Source organism: Gadus morhua, chromosome 23 (assembly GCF_902167405.1).
Source record: "Gadus morhua chromosome 23, gadMor3.0, whole genome shotgun sequence".
In the NCBI taxonomy this organism is placed as follows: domain Eukaryota; kingdom Metazoa; phylum Chordata; class Actinopteri; order Gadiformes; family Gadidae; genus Gadus; species Gadus morhua.
In genome coordinates, this window is record NC_044070.1 from 1855956 (window position 1) to 1873969 (window position 18014).

Consider the following 18014-nt stretch of genomic DNA (forward strand, 5'->3'; position numbering starts at 1 on the left):
TCCGGTTAAACTCGGTTCTGAAAGAGTTGTTAACATGCGATTTGACATGCGGTTTAACATGCGGTTTGTCATGCGATTTGACATGCGATTTGTCATGCGATTTGTCATGAAATTGACGCTTATTAGTTATACTGCATTAACTAGATTGAATGTGTAGGGGGGCTGTATATCTACAGGACATGTTGGTGTTTATTATTGTGCTGGAGTCATCCAGAGTGGCAAGGCCGGATTAACCATTAGGGCAACTGGGCACTGCCCAGGGCAAGTGCCCAGGTGCTTTCACACCCGAAGCACCTTATCCCCCTGATGAACCCCCCCCTCCCAGGGCAGCCGGCCCTAACAGCCATTAACAGTGGTAATGGAGGTGAGGCCTATTAAGTTAAGTTAAGGCCTACCTAGCTGTTTGCTGTCAAGACAATTGAAACATTCAATAAGTACTCATCAAGACACCAAGTTCTAATGATAGCGACTTTACGATTGTTTGGCGGCGGCGAGGGGGGGGGGGGGGGGGGGGGGGGGGGGGGGCCCTTGAGCCTTGTTGCCCAGGGCACAGAAAATTGTTAATCCGGCCCTGCAGAGTGGGGATAGTGTTACGAGAGTAGCGTATGTGTGTGCGCGAGAAAGTGTGTGTGCGCGTGTGAGTGACGTGCGCGTGTGTGCGCGTGTGTGCGTGTGTGAGTGACGTCAGCGAATGAGTCAACGAATGAGTGAACGAGCGAGTGAGCGAGTGTCAGTCTAGGGAGGAACTAATGACTCCAGTTATGTTTTGGAGCACACGTGTACTGTTCATGAATAAAGTACAGCCGCCAAGAATCAGTGCCCGTGTCTTCCGACCTATGAACAGACCCAATGCCGGTCGTCCTGGAGGGAACGTCTCCCCTGTGCTCCCCGACAACGGTCTGAGAGCCAAAGAACAAGAAAGGTGCAACAGCTGTTCTTTCCCAAATAATTGAACCAACGTCATCATTTACCCTAAAACCAGATTTTGTTTTGGAAGGCTTGGATATAGCCTACTTTGCTCGAGTTTATTATTGTTATTGTTATTTTAAACTTGGCATAGCCTATATTCAAGTTCATTCATGCAGCCCCTATGGGGCTGCATCAATGCACCATGGTAGCCTACGTCAAATTAGCAACACCAACTGCGCTATCCGCTAGTGCACGTACCAGGTAATAGTCGGTCAGTTGCGCAACTGCTTTATCGATCAGTAAGATAGCACCATGTATCATTTGCGCCGGAACACGCCTCTGCTTTCTCCGACATGGCTCTCAGGCCTCAAGTCTAGTGGAGCGAGTTTTTTAGTGGAGCGAGTTTACTGCGAGGGAAAAATCAGCTTTTCGCCGGATGTAAACTAGCAACGATACATGCGTCGGTGTAGAAAGTAAATTGCGGCGCTGGGTGCAAGAAAGGGTCGCTTATGTGTTTGGTATGCGTGTCAGTGTGTAAAATAACTCAAAGTGAAACTCAAAACAGTCCAGTAGCCACCCGTCTTTACACTACGAACATTTATCTTCTAAAAGAAGATGCGTCTTAACTTTTGAAACATCCTGTCTCGTCTGTTGAGTACTTCTTGTTTATTTATGATATAAACGTATATTAAAGTAACCTAGTTGATCTAGTCTCCCTTGTATCAACTTCTTCCAGCTCTGTCACTTCCAGATGTGTTAAGTACCTGCCAAAGGTGACTGTGGGTTGGCTGGTGGCAAAGACCCCTTTTCCCTTATTGGCTGAGGTGTTTAAACACTCGAGTATTCCTGTGATTTTCACTACAGCAGATGCTGTTATTTATATATTGTAATTATATTGTTGCAGACTAAATGGCTGCCATCTCTATAGTTGTCCTTTGCCTCACATACCTCCTCCAGCCGCTCTAAAAGGCCAGCACTAGGACCATGCAGAAACCCGATCAAACAGAGCCAAACCACACACACCTCCATTTAGTGCTTCTTTATTGACCGAGATCCCCCAGCACACGGCTCAGCCTGAAGAGTGTATATCCCTTTGTAAAACATGCTGCGGAGGCCGCCTCATGAGGCCCCCCAGCTGTCATGCCCCCTCCATGACAGTGCTCGGACGTAGTGATGAATGTCCCCAGCAGGTGGGGCGCCCCCCCAGCACCCCTTATTGGACAACACGATGTGGGGGTGGAGCCTATGGGATGAGTCTGGAGACGGTCGTTCTAGAGTTTAGTGGCGGATGGATGAGAGGAGGAGGGGGGTTGGGGGGCTACTCTTCAGCAGTGTCCTTCTTGCTGGTCTCCTGTCCTTCGAAGACGGGGTACTTGCTCTGGACCTCGGCCCAGCTCATGCTGCCGTTGGCCAAGTCCCGGATTATGCCGGGCAGCTCGCTGACCTGGGGGTAGAGGAGAAGAGGGTGGTTAGAGATACTTCATCTCATGATAACACCACATACATCATTTACACTCCACTTCCAAGTCTTCCGTTAGCACCTTGAGTCGTACCGTCATAGCTATAACATCTTCAGACCTCTGAGAAACCTTCTAGTATGGATATTATTTATTAATGGAGTAGAAAGGAACATAGTGCAGATTTAAAAACTCTTTAGGGTGGTAATGCAAGCAGTTTAAATACAGGCGTTAGAGGTATGTCTAAACCCTTCCGATAACAGCTGTTACTGGCAGGGTTAGGACCTTTCTCTAATATCTCTATGGGCAGGGCTGCACATAACTTCTTTATAGAGTTACTCAGTTGAGTACCAGGAGATGGTGTTTGGTACGCACCCCAGACATGGCTCCAAACGTAACATCGGATCTTATGAAACGTACCCAGTTTCACAGAGGTTTTTTGCGTCACCTTTTTTTTTTTTTTTTAATCAAACTGCAGCAGCTCGACCACGGAGCGCTTGATTATCTGACCAAAGGAACCTTGCGATCAGATGACTTTGCGCAGTTCTCCAGTGTGTGCGCGATGCACAGCGCACACAGCGCACATGAGCGCACATTTCTTGCGCTTATCGTTCGTTTCGAGCCACGGCACTTCTTGGGGCCACTTTTTCGAAAAAAACATTTTCTTCTGCTCCGGCTCCATTAGCCTTTTCTTTGCAGGTGGCGAACGCACAAGTAGCTGCTCAATGTATTTTGTTGTTTCGTTTTTTTCTCGATCTCCCGTAAGTTACGCAAAAGCGCTGTAGTGTCACAAGTGACGTTACGCATCCCCTGTTATGGCCGCGCATGCGTACTTGCGCACCAGTTATGTGCACCCCTGTCTATGGGGTTCAAAGCTTCTCCATTAGTGCAGACATCCTCCACTGAATCAACTTAGGCATAAGAGGCGGTACCTGGGCCCTGATCTGGGTCATAGAGTCGCGGTCCCGCAGCGTGGCGGTGTGGGGCGTCTTGTTCACTGTATCAAAGTCCACGGTGATGCCGAAGGCCACTCCGATCTCGTCGGTGCGGGCGTAGCGCCTGCCGATGGAACCGGAGGAGTCGTCCACCTTGTGGGACACGCCCTGTTTGGTCATGGCCTCCGCTGAGGACAAGGAGGAAGGGGGTTAGAGACAACATAGCAGAGCTGAACAAGACGCTGAGGGACATCAGGAGGATACTCACACAGCTCTTTGACGAAAGGAACAAACTCCTGGTTCTGGCTCAGGGGAAGGACGGAACATTTGTAGGGAGCCACCATTGCAGGGAAGCTGAAGAACTGCAGAGGAAGAGATCACGGTCTGAGCTGCAGGTCTCACAACCCAGAAGAACAGGAGAACCCTAGGAAGTACCTCAGACCCAGAGACTGAGCAAACCTCAATACTGAGGGATGCAACATGAAGTACTACAGACCCAGAGACTGAGCAAACCTCAAAACTGAGAAACACAACAGACCTCTGAGAACATGGAAAGATTTGAAATGAATGATGCGTTTATGCCGTCTGGTGATGTGGACGATTGGAGACCCGTTGTTTTTTGCTCCAGGAGTAAACCCTACAATCCCCCAAAAGGCAGTGTCTCACCGTCCTCTGGTCGTCCCCCTCCCGGACATGGAAGGTGTGCTCAAGGATGGAGTACATGATCCTCCCGATGCCGAAGGATGGCTCGATCACATTGGGGACAACCTCCTCCACTGCCAACATAAAGACCCCGTTACTACAGTTACTATGGTTAGTACAGCTGCTACGGCTACTACAGCTAATACGATTACTATGGCCCGCTAGCTGCGGCCAGCGCTGGGCTCCTGCTGCTCCTCCTCACCGTACAGAGTTTTTGGAACCTCTTGACGCTGACCATGTCCTTGGTCAGCCGGAACGACTTGCCTTCCGTCTCGATGGTGAACTCACTGCAAACCAAACATGTCCACATATTAATCATCAACTTCCATATCATATGCATCATATGTTAATACCATCACCATTCACTTGTATACCGGGGCCTATACATGCTTACTTACAGATCCCCAAATCCCAGATTACTTACTTACTTACTCCCTCGTGTGTGTGTGTGTGTGTGTGTGTGTGTGTGTGTGTGTGTGTGTGTGTGTGTGTGTGTGTGTGTGTGTGTGTGTGTGTGTGTGTGTGTGTGTGTGTGTGTGTGTGTGTGTGTGTATATATACATATATATGGGGGGGGGGGGGTCCTTCCATATTCACACAGTCATCCATATTGGCAGCTTTGATAGCTGTTATTTAAGAAGATATTAATACGTTTGTGTAGTTTATACCTTTAAATCTAACTCAATGACGCAGAGGCTGGCTGTCCTATAATCATTTCATTGTTCAGAAGGACTATGTATTTGTAACTGTAATTATGAGGTTGATATTACAATGGCTAACCTTATGGGGTGTCCACTGACGTGTACATCATCAACACCTGTAACCAGGCTCTGGAGGTCAGCTTGGAGTGGCAGCTCCTTTACATACTAATCACAGATTCTATATGCATGAATATATCTATATTTTGGTTAGTCTGAGGAACCTCATCTAGGTCCGACCACTAGAACAATGAGCACCCACCCCGTTTCAGTAAGCAGCTTCTCCTGCTCCGAGATGACGTGTTCCTCACACGTGGACAGGTACTCCATGGCGAGCTTGGCGTCTTTCTTGTAGGCCTTGCCGATGGCTCCTTTGTTTGGCTCAAACTGGACCACGTTCACAACTTTGTGCGAGGTAGTCAAGGTGCATGACTTGCACTCAACAGCATGGGGCTTAGTTTTATGAACCAGGGGGCCGATTAGTCCAGGGGTAAGGGTTAATGTATGAATACAACAGCTAGAAGTCTCTTTAGATAGAAGCGTTTGCTACATTACTAAACGGTAAAAGGAGGACACAAGGACATGAGCACGTGTTAAAGCGTAAAGAGCAGGAAGGATATGGGCTCTTTGAGGGGCTTCTCTGCCACCAGCGGCACCTTGGTCGCTTGGGCATGGCACTTCAGGTCAAAGCACGAGCGGTCGGCACCCCACGATCTCGATCCAACCCTGCAAACAGGGAGAAGCCAAGCTCACTTCATCTGAAGACTGAACCCAACACTGGCTCCAGAGGTGCTGATCTTTGATTAGTTTTTAACAATCCAACATGGCAGAAGAGTGGCTCATGGTGTCAGGGTGTATGAACGGCAGCTCCCTGCATTACTGTACTTCAACATCACTACTTAATTTAGGGCCACAAGGAGGTGAACAATGATAAACATCAACCAATGGAGTTTGTATACCCTATAATATTGATTATATGCCGTTTTCCTGCTGAACGACTGAACGTTAAACGAGAGAGAGAGAGAATTAGGGAGAGCCAGGTGTCAAACGTACGTAGGAGGTCTTGGTCTCTGCGTCCCAGCAGTCACAGGCGTAGTGGGCCATCTCGTTGTCCATGTGCTGGCGGAAACGCAGCTTGTCTTTGGCCACACCCACTCGGGTCAGGTAGAGGTAGATTCTTCCAATGAAGTATCCCAGGACGGAGTTATTAATCACTCCCTGGAAAGAGAAGAGACGGTTTCAGACTCAAGCACTTCTGATATACCTAGCTTTTATTGATGCTCCCTTTTCTCTGCACTTTGTCAACCTTAGCTTTACTAAAGTATGGTGAACCTAATCATCTCCCAACAACAGAAGGTGTTATGGATTTTATTTGAATAGCCTGAGAGCTACCTGCTCCACCGCATCTCCCAGCCTCATGATGTGGGCAGACTGCCCACTGGTCTGGGCCTTGGAGGAGTACAGCGTGATGTTCAGGTCGGCCACGTTGGAGAACTTGGGGTGGACCTTTTCCGTGGGGTCCACAAAGTGCTCTATCTCGGCCATGGTGAACTCTCTGGGGGGAAAGAGGTGTCGTTTGGAGCTGGTCAAGTTCAATACTTTAATCTGTTAGCATGACATTGCCCTACAAGACTCAACCTCTCTGTTGATCAATACATTTCCAAAGATGTTCAGAACGGCCGACCCCAAAAGTGGAATGCAATGGAACAAACCTACAATCAATCATAGCCACTAGACCTGTGCCATCCATGGTCGTCCACTAGATGGGGACCATGGAACTGTACGTCCTCCGTACTCTCATGTCAGTAGAAGCTCTAGTAGAGCCCAGCAGGGAGGACCCACCTCACACGGATGAGCCCGGAGCGAGGGGAGATCTCGTTCCTGAATGAGTTGCCGATCTGGGCCGCAGCGAAGGGCAGCTTTCCCTGGTTGAACTCCAGCAGGCGCTTGAAGTTGAGGAAGATTCCCTGAGCCGTTTCAGGCCGCAGATAGCTAAAGACGGTTGGAATTCAAATTAATTAGTGTTACTTCCGTGATGGATGACACTTTGAGACATGTGCTGTGATGAGAACATGGGCCCATACCCTTGCATGTTCCCCCCAGGGCCGATGGAGGTCTGGAACATCAGGTTGAAGGAGATGGGGGCGGAAAGGTCGTTGCCTGTGATTGGCGACTTGACACTGTATTTAACAAAAAGTGCTGTCAGCTCTTCCTGAGTGAAGTTGTCCATCTGAAAGGGAATTAGAGAAAATTGTGCTCAATCACAAGGCTAGGACCAAGTAAACACAAGCAGTACCAGTCTGGTACTCTAGTCTGGTCAGAAGGAGTGTGGGACTGACCTGGGTGACCACGTCCTCCATTTCTGCCTTCTTCTCAGCAGCACACTTCTTATCAGCCTGCAGCTTCTGCAGGTGGGCTGGGGAACAAGGACAGGGCTTATTATGGTGGATGGAGGCGTTAAGGAATGAGCAGCTCGTGTTTCCATTGTCCAGTGTCCAATTAGCCCGATTTGATGCAGAATAAAATGGGGGCCAAAATCTCTACGCCTTATCTTCACACTCTTTAGTAAACCAATGACCATAAGTCGCAGAATGTTGAGAATGGATTACCATGTGCACAAAGAATGCTTACACACGTTGCCATGAATGGCAACGTATAATCTACTTTTACTCAATGCAGCCATGCATAAACCAAACCTTATGTACAATATGTTGTGTGAGACATACCTTTGAGAAGATGGTCCGCCCTGAAGCACTCGCCGTTCTTCACATCCTTCACCATGTAGTCTGCAAATTTGTCCACATGCCCAGATGTTCTGAGAGATTAAGACACATTTAGTAAACATTTGAATATGGCTCTAGGGGGCAACCATTACAATGTACATCATCAATGGATAGATCATCAATGTATCTGCAACCGGGCTATGGAAGGCAGCTTGGAACAGCAGCTCCCATGCATTGAATCGCAGATTTAATCTGTGCCCGTCAATCCAGACCTACAGAACAACACCTCCAGCTGTCTCTAGGAACCACAGGGCACCGTTGCTGTGTAGCCTTCATTAGGGCCAACGTATGGTCAACAAATATAAGCCTGAGGCTAATTAACATGAAGAAAAGTCAAGGCTTGAAGATCCTTCATACTTCTCAGCATTATTAAGTCTCATAAAATAACTTCAGCAATGATGATGTTGACCAAAAAAAACTTTGATTGGCAATGGGATTAAAGGTACCTTTGAAATGCTTACATCCATTTTACAGAATCAAAGTCTTCTGAATGTCCCAAAGAGAAACAGACTGACCTTGCAGGTAACTTTGCACCTTTACAAGGGATGAGAGGTGCTCCAGTCGATACGAACAAATGGATACCAGAGAGACACTGATCAAGACATCCTCCTCCTCAGGCTTAATAAATGTTCAGATCAAATCTATTATCAGTCCAATTCTCAACCTGGTGTGACATCTGAGCCCCAGAGGTTACGAGTGTTGAAAGGGCACCTACTTGAGCACGGACTCGGGAGTCAGCATGGTGCAGTCGATCTCCAGGATCTGCTCCTCCTGGATGAAGTGCTGTCTCCACACCTGCAGGATGTTGTTCTTCAGGGCACACCCCACAGGGCCGAAGTCGTACAGGCCGCTCACGCCTGGAGGGCATCACACCCGTTTAAGGAACACAACTATTCACCTGGCAAACGCTTTTATCCAAGGTCCCTGTATCTGGACAGTGCCTTCAGGTACAGGCGGTGGAGGGCCCCTGTATCTGAACAGTACCTTCAGGTACAGGCGTATCACCACGTCACCAGTCGGTACAACAGGTGCCCTTTAAGGTGCCGGTAGGGGATGGACACTTACTAAATGCTGCAGATTAGACTGTTGACACTGGGGATAACACTGGGGATCGTACCCAGTACCCCCAGTACCCGGGAGTTGAACACTGCATCAACTCCATTCTCCTGTCCCGTCATCTTCATAAAATAACTGCCCTACGACTGGTCAGCCAGAGGCCCTCACCTCCATAGATGGCAAAGGCCTGGTCGTAAAAGAACCGCCTCTTCAAGGTATCCTCCATCTTTGTTCGGTCCACTATGTCATCTTTGGGCTCCAGGGACAGTTCCTGAAAAGAGAAAATAATGTACAGAATTAGACCGTAGGTCAGCATGATGGGCCATTCTTCTATCAAAGGAGAAATTGATAAAAGCTCACCTTAGCTTCAAGAGTTCTCTTCCTTGCTTTCAGCTCGGCTACAGCTTTGGTGACATCTACGTCGGGCAGGCCGTCCTGCTTCATTTGGCGCACAAGTTCCCCCTACGACACAGACAGGCCAACGGAAACATTGAGTCAGAACCAAGGAGGAAACAGTACAGTAGTGGTCTTTTGGTTGAGCAATTTGTCAAAGAAAATTTTATTTTCAGCCATTGGAACATTTAGAGCGGTTTGTTTACCACTGGTAGCACTGCACAAACTAGAGTTGCCCAACCCAAACCTTCCTATACACATGTGGAGATGAAACGTGGCAGAATGAGGCTGCTGCATCAAGCCAAGGCTAACTTTAGCCGTGCAGATCATCCATGTCCATTGAGCAGCTTAGCCTGACAGCTATACCTCTAATATACACCTTTAACATGTACGTATACCAAAACATATACCTTTAGCATATGAATGTAGCTATAACTTTAGCATGTACCTATACCTTTAATATATACCCGTAGCATATGAACATAGCTATACCTTTAGCATGTACATAGATTACATATTCAGCACTTTGTAACTGTGATTTGAAAAGTGCTATATAAATACAGTTTATTTTAATTTTTATTATACAGCATACCATTATTGAACAAACACGACGGATTATTTAACTAAATCAGATCTAAAGATGTTCCATAAGTAGATATCTATTCTCAATGCTATTTATACCTGCTCCTTTACTGCCAGCCTCAGCGGGGCTAGAATCTCCTCCATCGCGGGGTCCATGTAGAGTCCTCCGGACAGCCGCAGACTGCGGGGCTTCTTCTTGGTCTGAGAGGAGCGGACCGGCACGGAGAGCGGCCTGGAGGGAGTCCGGCGGAACGGCACAGAGAGCTGCCTGGAGTGGGTCAGGAGGAGGACCGGGAGGGACAGCGGCTTGGTGAGGGTCAGGAGGCGGACCGGCTGGGAGAGCGGCCTGGTGGGGATCAGGAGGCGGACCTTCGGCACCAGAAAGACGGTGGAGAGCTCAGTGCTGGTCCGCAGCAGGGCTGATGTTGCGCTACGAAGCATGGACCACGGTAATAGGAGGACTAAAGAATGATGAAATTTCTGGATACAAGTAAATGACCTGCGCAGTGCCGGCAGGCACTTTCGACAGAGCGCTGATCGCTCAATGCCATGGGATCACCTGAATACACAGATTCGACAAATCCAAAATGATTGACTCAATATAATAAAATATAATCAACTCACCTTAATACATATTGATCATAATAATATACAATACATGGGATATGAAATCGCCTTGCAATCCTGCGCAATAATCTGAACCGTATTTGAGAATCACCGATGTTTCATATCTTCCACCAGGGAGAAGCAGAGCTCCTCTTTAACAAGCAGCTTCACAATAACATGGAACACATGTGTGGATATGTATGATCAGTAACCTTCGAATTGATCAAAACGAATTGATAAGACACATTATACACACACACACACACACACACACACACACACACACACACACACACACACACACACACACACACCACACACACACACACACACACACACACACACACACACACAAGCGGATGGTCAGGTTTCCAGCAGGGCCAGTCATGGCAGCAGCAACGTGAGACGGCTCGTCAAGTGGTGAGAGGAGATGGTGGTCTCCGGAACACAGAGCTGTGTGTTGTGATGGTGTCACCATCGATCAGCTTCATTACCATCGCCGAGAGCCTGACCCTAAACTACACACTGTGGACAATGGACCTGTAGCATTATCGGCCTGATGGCAAGAATATACATTTTCATTTTCATATAATCGAACCGTTTGATAGGTAATATATAGCCCACTGGGATGTCATATCTCAATGATTCATCATCATTAATCAATGTATTCGAGACACATCAACCTGTTTATGTTATTGTATTATAATTATTATCATCTTGTCTTTTTTATTTATACTCTCCCGTGGCTAATGGAGCCACAATTATTATTTTCATTATCCTTGTGTTGGGTGCAGTCCCACACATTTTAGGTCATCATTGAATAAATGTCTCTTTTGGCCTCAAACAATCCCTGATGTGTGGTAATTCAGAGAGACATAGACATTCCCGGGGCCGGGTCGCCACATATGGTGGAGAATGCAGGCAGATTGACCACGCTACGGACTACTTTGGATTACACGCCCACACCTCAATACAGAACCCGGACGGAGCCGCAGCTGCAGCCGCCGCCCAGCGTCAGGAGCGGGACCAAGCTCTGGCAGCCGCTGCCCAGAGCCGCTCCCCAAACCCGACGGGACCTTCAGGTTCTGCAACGACTTCCGGAGGCTGAACGAGGTCTCAGACTATGAGGCCTACCCTATGCCCAGGGTCAATGAACTGATCGAGCGGCTCGGACCAGCCCACTACCTCACCAACCTGGACCTCATCAAGGGGTACTGCCAGGTTCCGCTCACCGAAGCCGCTCGGGAGAAGACAGCGTTTGCGACCCTGGGGGTCTATACCAGCCACATTCCAGCGGATGATGGACCAACTCCTGTGGCCACACCAGGCATACGCAGCAGCATACTTTGACGACATCATATCCACAGCACCAGCTGGGATATCCACCTCCGACAGCTGCATGTGGTCTTGGGGAGTTGAGGAAGTCCTCACGGCCAACCCCGCCAAGTGCCGCCTGGGTCAGGAGGAGACGTCCTAGCTGGGTTACCAAGTCGGACGTGGGAACGTCCGACCCCAAGAGTCCAAGGTTGCGGCCATCCGGGACTGGCCTCGCCCCACCTCCAAAAAACAGGTGAAATCATTCCTTGGTCTGGTAGGATACTACCAGAGGTTTATCCCCGGTTTCGACACTCTGGCCAGCCCCTTACATAATCTGACCCGGAAGGCCCTGCCAGACCGTGTAACCTGGTCAGAGGCAGCAGAGATGGCATTCGATCTCCTTCGGCGAGCCCTCTTCTCGGAACCTTCTCGGATAACCCCTGATTTCTCTCTTCCTCTGATGGTTCACACAGATGTGTCCGAAGTGGGACTTGGAGCGATACTATCCCAGGTCTGGGCGGGAGAGGAACAACCCGTGACCTACATCAGTAGGAAACCCTTCTCCAATGAGAAGAATAACTCCACCGTGGAGACGGAGGCCCTGGCCATCAAATGGGCCCTGGACAAGCTGAGGTACTACCTCCTGGGGTGGGAGTTCACGCTCGTCACCGACCATGCTCCGCTCAAGTGGATGGCAGGTGCGAGGGACACGAACGCACGGGTGACGAGCAGGCTCCTGTCTCTTCAAGATTATAGGTTCCAGGTGGACCAACGGCCGGGCAGGGAACACGCCAACGCCGACGCGCTGTTCCGCCGGGATGCTTGCCTCTGGTCGGTCAGAGGCAACCTGAGGTTTCAACCAGCGGTGGAGGAGTGTAGCAACCGGGTACCAGCACCATGACCCAGGCGGCCAGAGAAGAAGTGGTGGACGGCGTTTACCACCGATATCCACCAGGTGGCACCAGGGAGCGTCCATTACGCAACCCTAATCAGCACAATGGAGAACACCTTCGGCGGAAGAAGAGAAGTGCCAGGTACCAATAAAAGGCTGTGATATGCTTTCTCAGGGGGGATCTGGAAGCACGGCGTGACTGGGGAAACTCCAGGACCCGCATCGTCCGGGACGACAGAAGGACTAAAGGCTGGTTCATACCTCCGGATCCGGACGAAATTCGTCCGTCCGTACCAAACGTTGTCTCCGGGACTACCCTTCATACCTCCGTCCGGTTTCAGCGTTGTTATGGATGTTACGCAATACATCCTCTCGAGGGCAGTGACTCTCGTGTCGCAAATGACCGGCATCGACAATTGCAAGCATGGCATCTGTAGAGGAGATGATTTTGTTTTGTGTCATCTGAAATCGGCAAAATAAGGTTCAAAAAGTGTAGGCCTACGCGGCAGTGGCATGTGACACCTCTCACCAACCCGCAGATTCTCTCCTCAAAATGTTGCGCCATTTTTAAATGACCAGTTACAACTCATTGCCAAAGCAGGTGAACAATAAAATAAAAAGGTCAGGTATATAGTATAATATAAGTATAAAACATTAAATACAATATATTTAGATATCAGATAATATACTAACTCTATCTATTTTCGCAAATGGTCGGACTTCTGACTCTATAATGCCGCCTCGATTTCTGTTGGCATTGCTCCGTTTCTCCCGGAGCTCTCCGGAATCGTAAGCTCAGAGGCGACGGACACCCTGACGGACGAAATGACCTCCGGGACCGGACGGAAGGGATCCTATCCATATTTACCGATGGGTGTGAATGGGCCATTAACTGAAGCTCACCCATCACTCACACACTCGGACGGCATAAGCATAGGCGTCGATTACGGGGGGCCCCCCCACTATTTGAAATACGAATTTTGTCCCCACCACTTTTAAAAATGTGCAAACCAATTGCGACTGAAAAAATCCCTACATACTCAACCGAAATCGTTGAGTCTAAAATCCTGCGATAGGCGAGCACGAAGACATCATTTATTAGATAGGCCTACCTAATGAACCGTTGGAACACACAAGACCGGAACCCATAGCAACGCCGGTAAACAAACCACGACTCCCGAGAAGCCCAATCCCTATGAGCTCCCCGCGCTACGGCCATCCGGAGGCGCACTGAGCTTTTGGCCGTGATATTATATAGGCCTATACAATTATATTATATTATATACTATTATATATAGAGCTCCGAGAGTCGCAAACGGCAACAATCACTTTCTCCTCCATGCTGCAGTTCACCCCGGACTGCACTGCACTGAGTTCGACGGTTGAACGCTGATTGGCTGTTACGTTACCAGTGATGGGCAGTAACGCGTTAGAAGTAAGGCGTTACTGTAATCCAATTACTTTTTTCAAATAACGAGTAAAGTAAGGGATTACAATTGCAAAAATAGTAATTTGATTACTTTTACTTTCCTGCAAGCAGCCTGCGTTACTGCGTTACTAAACCGTTATTTATTTTTGCCATAGACAGTAAAATAATTTGGGATTTTGCCGTATTTGCTTTGTGAGACTGTCTCGTGACAATGACGTAGCCTATAGCGGCGCGACGTCTAGAAGTAAATAGACAAGTGTGTGCAAGACTCTTTCTTGTGTTAGGCGCACATGGCTAATTTGCATACGCACACAGGATTCGCTGGCTCCGCAAGACAAATAATATAACATATTTAATACTCTCTATCCGTCTATCTATCTATCTATCTATCTATCTATCTATCTATCTATCTACTATCTATCTATCTATCTATCTATCTATCTATCTATCTATCAATGCATGGGTCTAGTTTTAATGTGATGTATTTTGTGTGTGTCCAGTCAGACTTGTTGTCTCCCTTGTTCTGTGTGGTCTTGTAGGCTATACTGTGTGAGCCGAATCACCGTCCTAAATGAATTCCCGACGTGTAGTTTGGTATTAATAAAGACTTGACTAGGCTACTTATCTATCGCTATTAGTCAAGCGTTATTCGCCAAAGGTGAAGTGAATAGTGGGGAATAGCCGACGAGACCGAAGGTTTATTTGTTTAGGGTTAGAAATTTTGCGATGAAAACAATATAGAGTTTGAGATGTCAATCATGGGATATTGCCCAATATCCCGAGATAGCGAACCACTCAAATTAAGCCATCTTAGGAGGTTCCCTATGTATTTATCTATGAAACACATCCTTCCACACACACACAGTTCGAACACATACTCTTATTTGACATTAGAACAGCCTAAATGTTGCATGCAACAGCATTTTCTGTTTTGGTAAACGCATTACTCCTCTCTGCACTGCAACTGTTAAAAGATGTAAATGTTAATAGAGACTTTGGTTTTAACTATTTTATGGCTGTATTTTATTTATCTATTCGAATGAAGGTGTGTATACACACCAAAACGATTTTCTCAAATGAGACTGTTGCATTTAATTAATTTTTTTGTTTGCAATGTGCATAGTTGAAAAGATTGAGACTAATAAAAACAAGTTTTAAAAAAGCGTATTCAGGTTGTGTATAGCTAGTGTGTTTTTGAAAAGTAACTAAGTAAAGTAATTAGTAAAGTAACTAATTACTTTTGAAAATAAGTAATCAGTAAAGTAACTGGATTACTTTCTTGGATAAGTAATCAGCAATCAGTAACTAATTACTATCCCAGGTCCCTGCCAGACGGAGGGCTCGATGGCGAGCGCCTGGTGGCCGGGTTTGCCACGGAGCCCGGTCGGGCACAGCCCGAACAAACTACGTGGCACCCCCCCTCTCTTCATCCCATGGGCCCACCACCTGTGGGAAGACCCGTTGGGGTCGGGTGCGCAGCCACATGGGTGGCAGCGAAGGTCAGGGGTCTCGACGGACCAGACCCGGGCGGCAGAAGCTGGCTCTGGGGACGTGGAACGTCACCTCGCTGTGGGAAAGGAACCGGAGCTTGTGAGGGAGGTGGAGCGCTATCAGTTAGATCTGGTAGGGCTTACCTCCACGCACAGTCTCAGCTCTGGTACCGTACTCCTGGATAAGGGTTGGACTCTATTCTTCTCCGGAGTTGCCGAGGGCGTGAGGCGCCGGGCGGGTGTGGGGATACTCATAAATCCCCGGCTGAGCGCCGCGGTGTTGGAGTTTACCCCGGTAGACGAGAGGGTCGCCTCCCTGCGCCTAAGGGTTGTAGGGGGGAAAACTCTGACTGTTGTTTGTGCGTATGCACCAAACAGCAGCTCAGAGTACTCGGCCTTCTTGGAGACCCTGAATGGAGTTCTGTATGGGGCTCCAGTAGGGGACTCCGTAGTTCTGCTGGGAGACTTCAACGCCCACGTGGGCAACGATGGAGACACCTGGAGAGGCGTGGTGGGGAGGAACGGCTCCCTGATCTAAACCCGAGCGGTCGTTTGTTATTGGACTTCTGTGCTAGTCATGGATTATCCATAACAAACACCATGTTCGAACATAAGGGTGCTCATAAGTGTACCTGGTACCAGAGTACCCTAGGCCGAAGATCGATGATCGATTTCGTGATCGTGTCATCTGATTTGAGGCCGCATGTTTTGGACACTCGGGTAAAGAGAGGGCGGAACTGTCAACCGACCACCATCTGGTTGTGAGTTGGATCAGGGAATGGGGGAAATTCCCGGATAGACCTGGTAAGCCCAAACGAGTAGTGCGGGTGAACTGGGAACGTCTGGAGGAGGCCCCTGTCCTAGGTATCTTCAACTCACACCTCCGGCGGAGCTTTTCTGGCATTCCTGTGGAGGTTGGGGGCATTGAGCCGGAGTGGGCGGTGTTCAAAGCCTCCATTGCTGAAGCTGCGGTGGCTAGCTGTGGCCTCAGGGTCTTAGGCTCCTCAAGGGGCGGTAACCCTCGGACACCGTGGTGGACACCGGTGGTCAGGAAAGCCGTCCGACTGAAGAAGGAGGCCTTCCGGGATATGATATCCTGGAGGACTCCTGACTCGGTTGCAGGGTACCGACAGGCTCGAAGGGCTGCAGCGGCTGCCGTGTCGGAGGCTAAGCAGCGGGTGTGGGAGAAGTTCGGAGAAGGACTTTCGGTCGGCACCAAAGTGTTTCTGGAAGACTATCCGGCACCTCAGGAGGGGGAAACGGGGAACCATCCAAGCTGTGTACAGTAAGGATGGGACTCTGTTGACCTCAACTGAGGAGGTCGTCGGATGTTGGAAGGAACACTTTGAGGAACTCCTGAATCCGAATAACACGCCCTCTATGTTGGAGGCAGAGCTCGAGGTTGATGGTGTTTCGTCGTCAATTTCCCTGGTGGAGGTCACTGAGGTAGTCAAACATCTCCGCAGTGGCAAAGCCCCAGGGATTGATGAGATCCAGCCAGAAATGCTAAAGGCTCTGGGTGTTGAGGGGTTGACACGCCTATTCAACATCGCGTGGGAGTCGGGTACAGTGCCAAAGGAGTGGCAAACCGGGGTGGTGGTTCCCCTGTTCAAAAAGGGGGACCAGAGAGTGTGTGCCAATTACCGGGGTATCACACTTCTCAGCCTCCCTGGTAAAGTCTACTCCAAGGTGCTGGAAAGGAGGGTTCGGCCGATCGTCGAACCTCAGATTGAAGAGGAACAATGCGGTTTTCGCCCCGGACGTGGAACTACGGACCAGCTCTTCACTCTCGCAAGGATCCTGGAGGGGGCCTGGGAGTATGCCCATCCGGTCTACATGTGTTTTGTGGATCTGGAGAAGGCGTATGACCGGGTCCCCCGGGAGAAACTGTGGGAGGTGCTGCGGGAGTATGGGGTAAGGGGGTCTATCCTCAGGGCCATCCAATCTTTGTACTCCCAAACCGAGAGCTGTGTTCGTGTTCTCGGCAGCCAGTCAGTTTCGTTCTCAGTGGGTGCTGGTCTCCGCCAGGGCTGCGCCTTGTCACCAATCCTGTTTGTGATATACATGGACAGGATATCGAGGCGTAGTCGTGGTGGGGAGGGGTTGCAGTTCGGTGGTCTGAGGATCTCGTCACTGCTTTTTGCAGATGATGTGGTCCTCATGGGATCATCGGCCTGTGACCTTCAGCACTCACTGGATCGGCTGGCGGCCGAGTGTGAAGCGGCTGGGATGAGGATCAGCACCGCTAAATCTGAGGCCATGACTCTTAGCAGGAAACCGGTGGATTGCTTACTCCGGGTAGGAAATGAGTCCTTAGCCCAAGTGAAGGAGTTCAAGTACCTCGGGGTCTTGTTCGCGAGTGAGGGTACTATGGAGCGTGAGATTGGCCGGAGAATCGGAGCAGCGGGGGCGGTATTGCGTTCGCTTTACCGCACCGTTGTAACGAAAAGAGAGCTGAGCCGCAAGGCAAAGCTCTCGATCTACCGGTCGATCTTCGTTCCTATCCTCACCTATGGTCATGAGGGCTGGGTGATGACCGAAAGGACGAGATCGCGGGTACAAGCGGCCGAGATGAGTTTTCTCAGAAGGGTGGCTGGCGTCTCCCTTAGGGATAGGGTGAGAAGCTCAGCCATCCGTGAGGAACTCGGATTAGAGCCGCTGCTCCTTTACTTAGAAAGGAGTCAGCTGAGGTGGTTCGGGCATCTGGTAAGGATGCCCACTGGGCGCCTTCCTTGGGAGGTGTTTCAGGCACGTCCAGTGGGGAGG

At 49.3% G+C, this 18014-nt stretch overlaps 1 protein-coding gene and 1 non-coding gene across 2 annotated transcripts; both read right to left on the reverse strand.

Annotated features, from left to right (window-relative positions):
• Positions 1 to 1933: 1933 nt before the first annotated feature.
• LOC115537400 (glycine--tRNA ligase-like) lies at positions 1934 to 9990 on the reverse strand. The gene is given in 18 exon segments (XM_030349313.1): positions 1934 to 2353; positions 3299 to 3489; positions 3570 to 3663; positions 3968 to 4077; positions 4211 to 4290; positions 4963 to 5108; positions 5321 to 5402; positions 5404 to 5426; positions 5754 to 5918; positions 6093 to 6255; positions 6543 to 6692; positions 6785 to 6930; positions 7040 to 7116; positions 7427 to 7515; positions 8199 to 8340; positions 8708 to 8810; positions 8900 to 9001; positions 9614 to 9990. Coding segments are annotated over 18 exon segments (2331 nt in total). The 5' UTR covers positions 9956 to 9990; the 3' UTR covers positions 1934 to 2227.
• LOC115537861 (small nucleolar RNA SNORA84) lies at positions 7603 to 7737 on the reverse strand. The gene has a single exon (XR_003974944.1). It is a non-coding gene; the product is annotated as a small nucleolar RNA SNORA84 (small nucleolar RNA).
• Positions 9991 to 18014: the final 8024 nt, after the last annotated feature.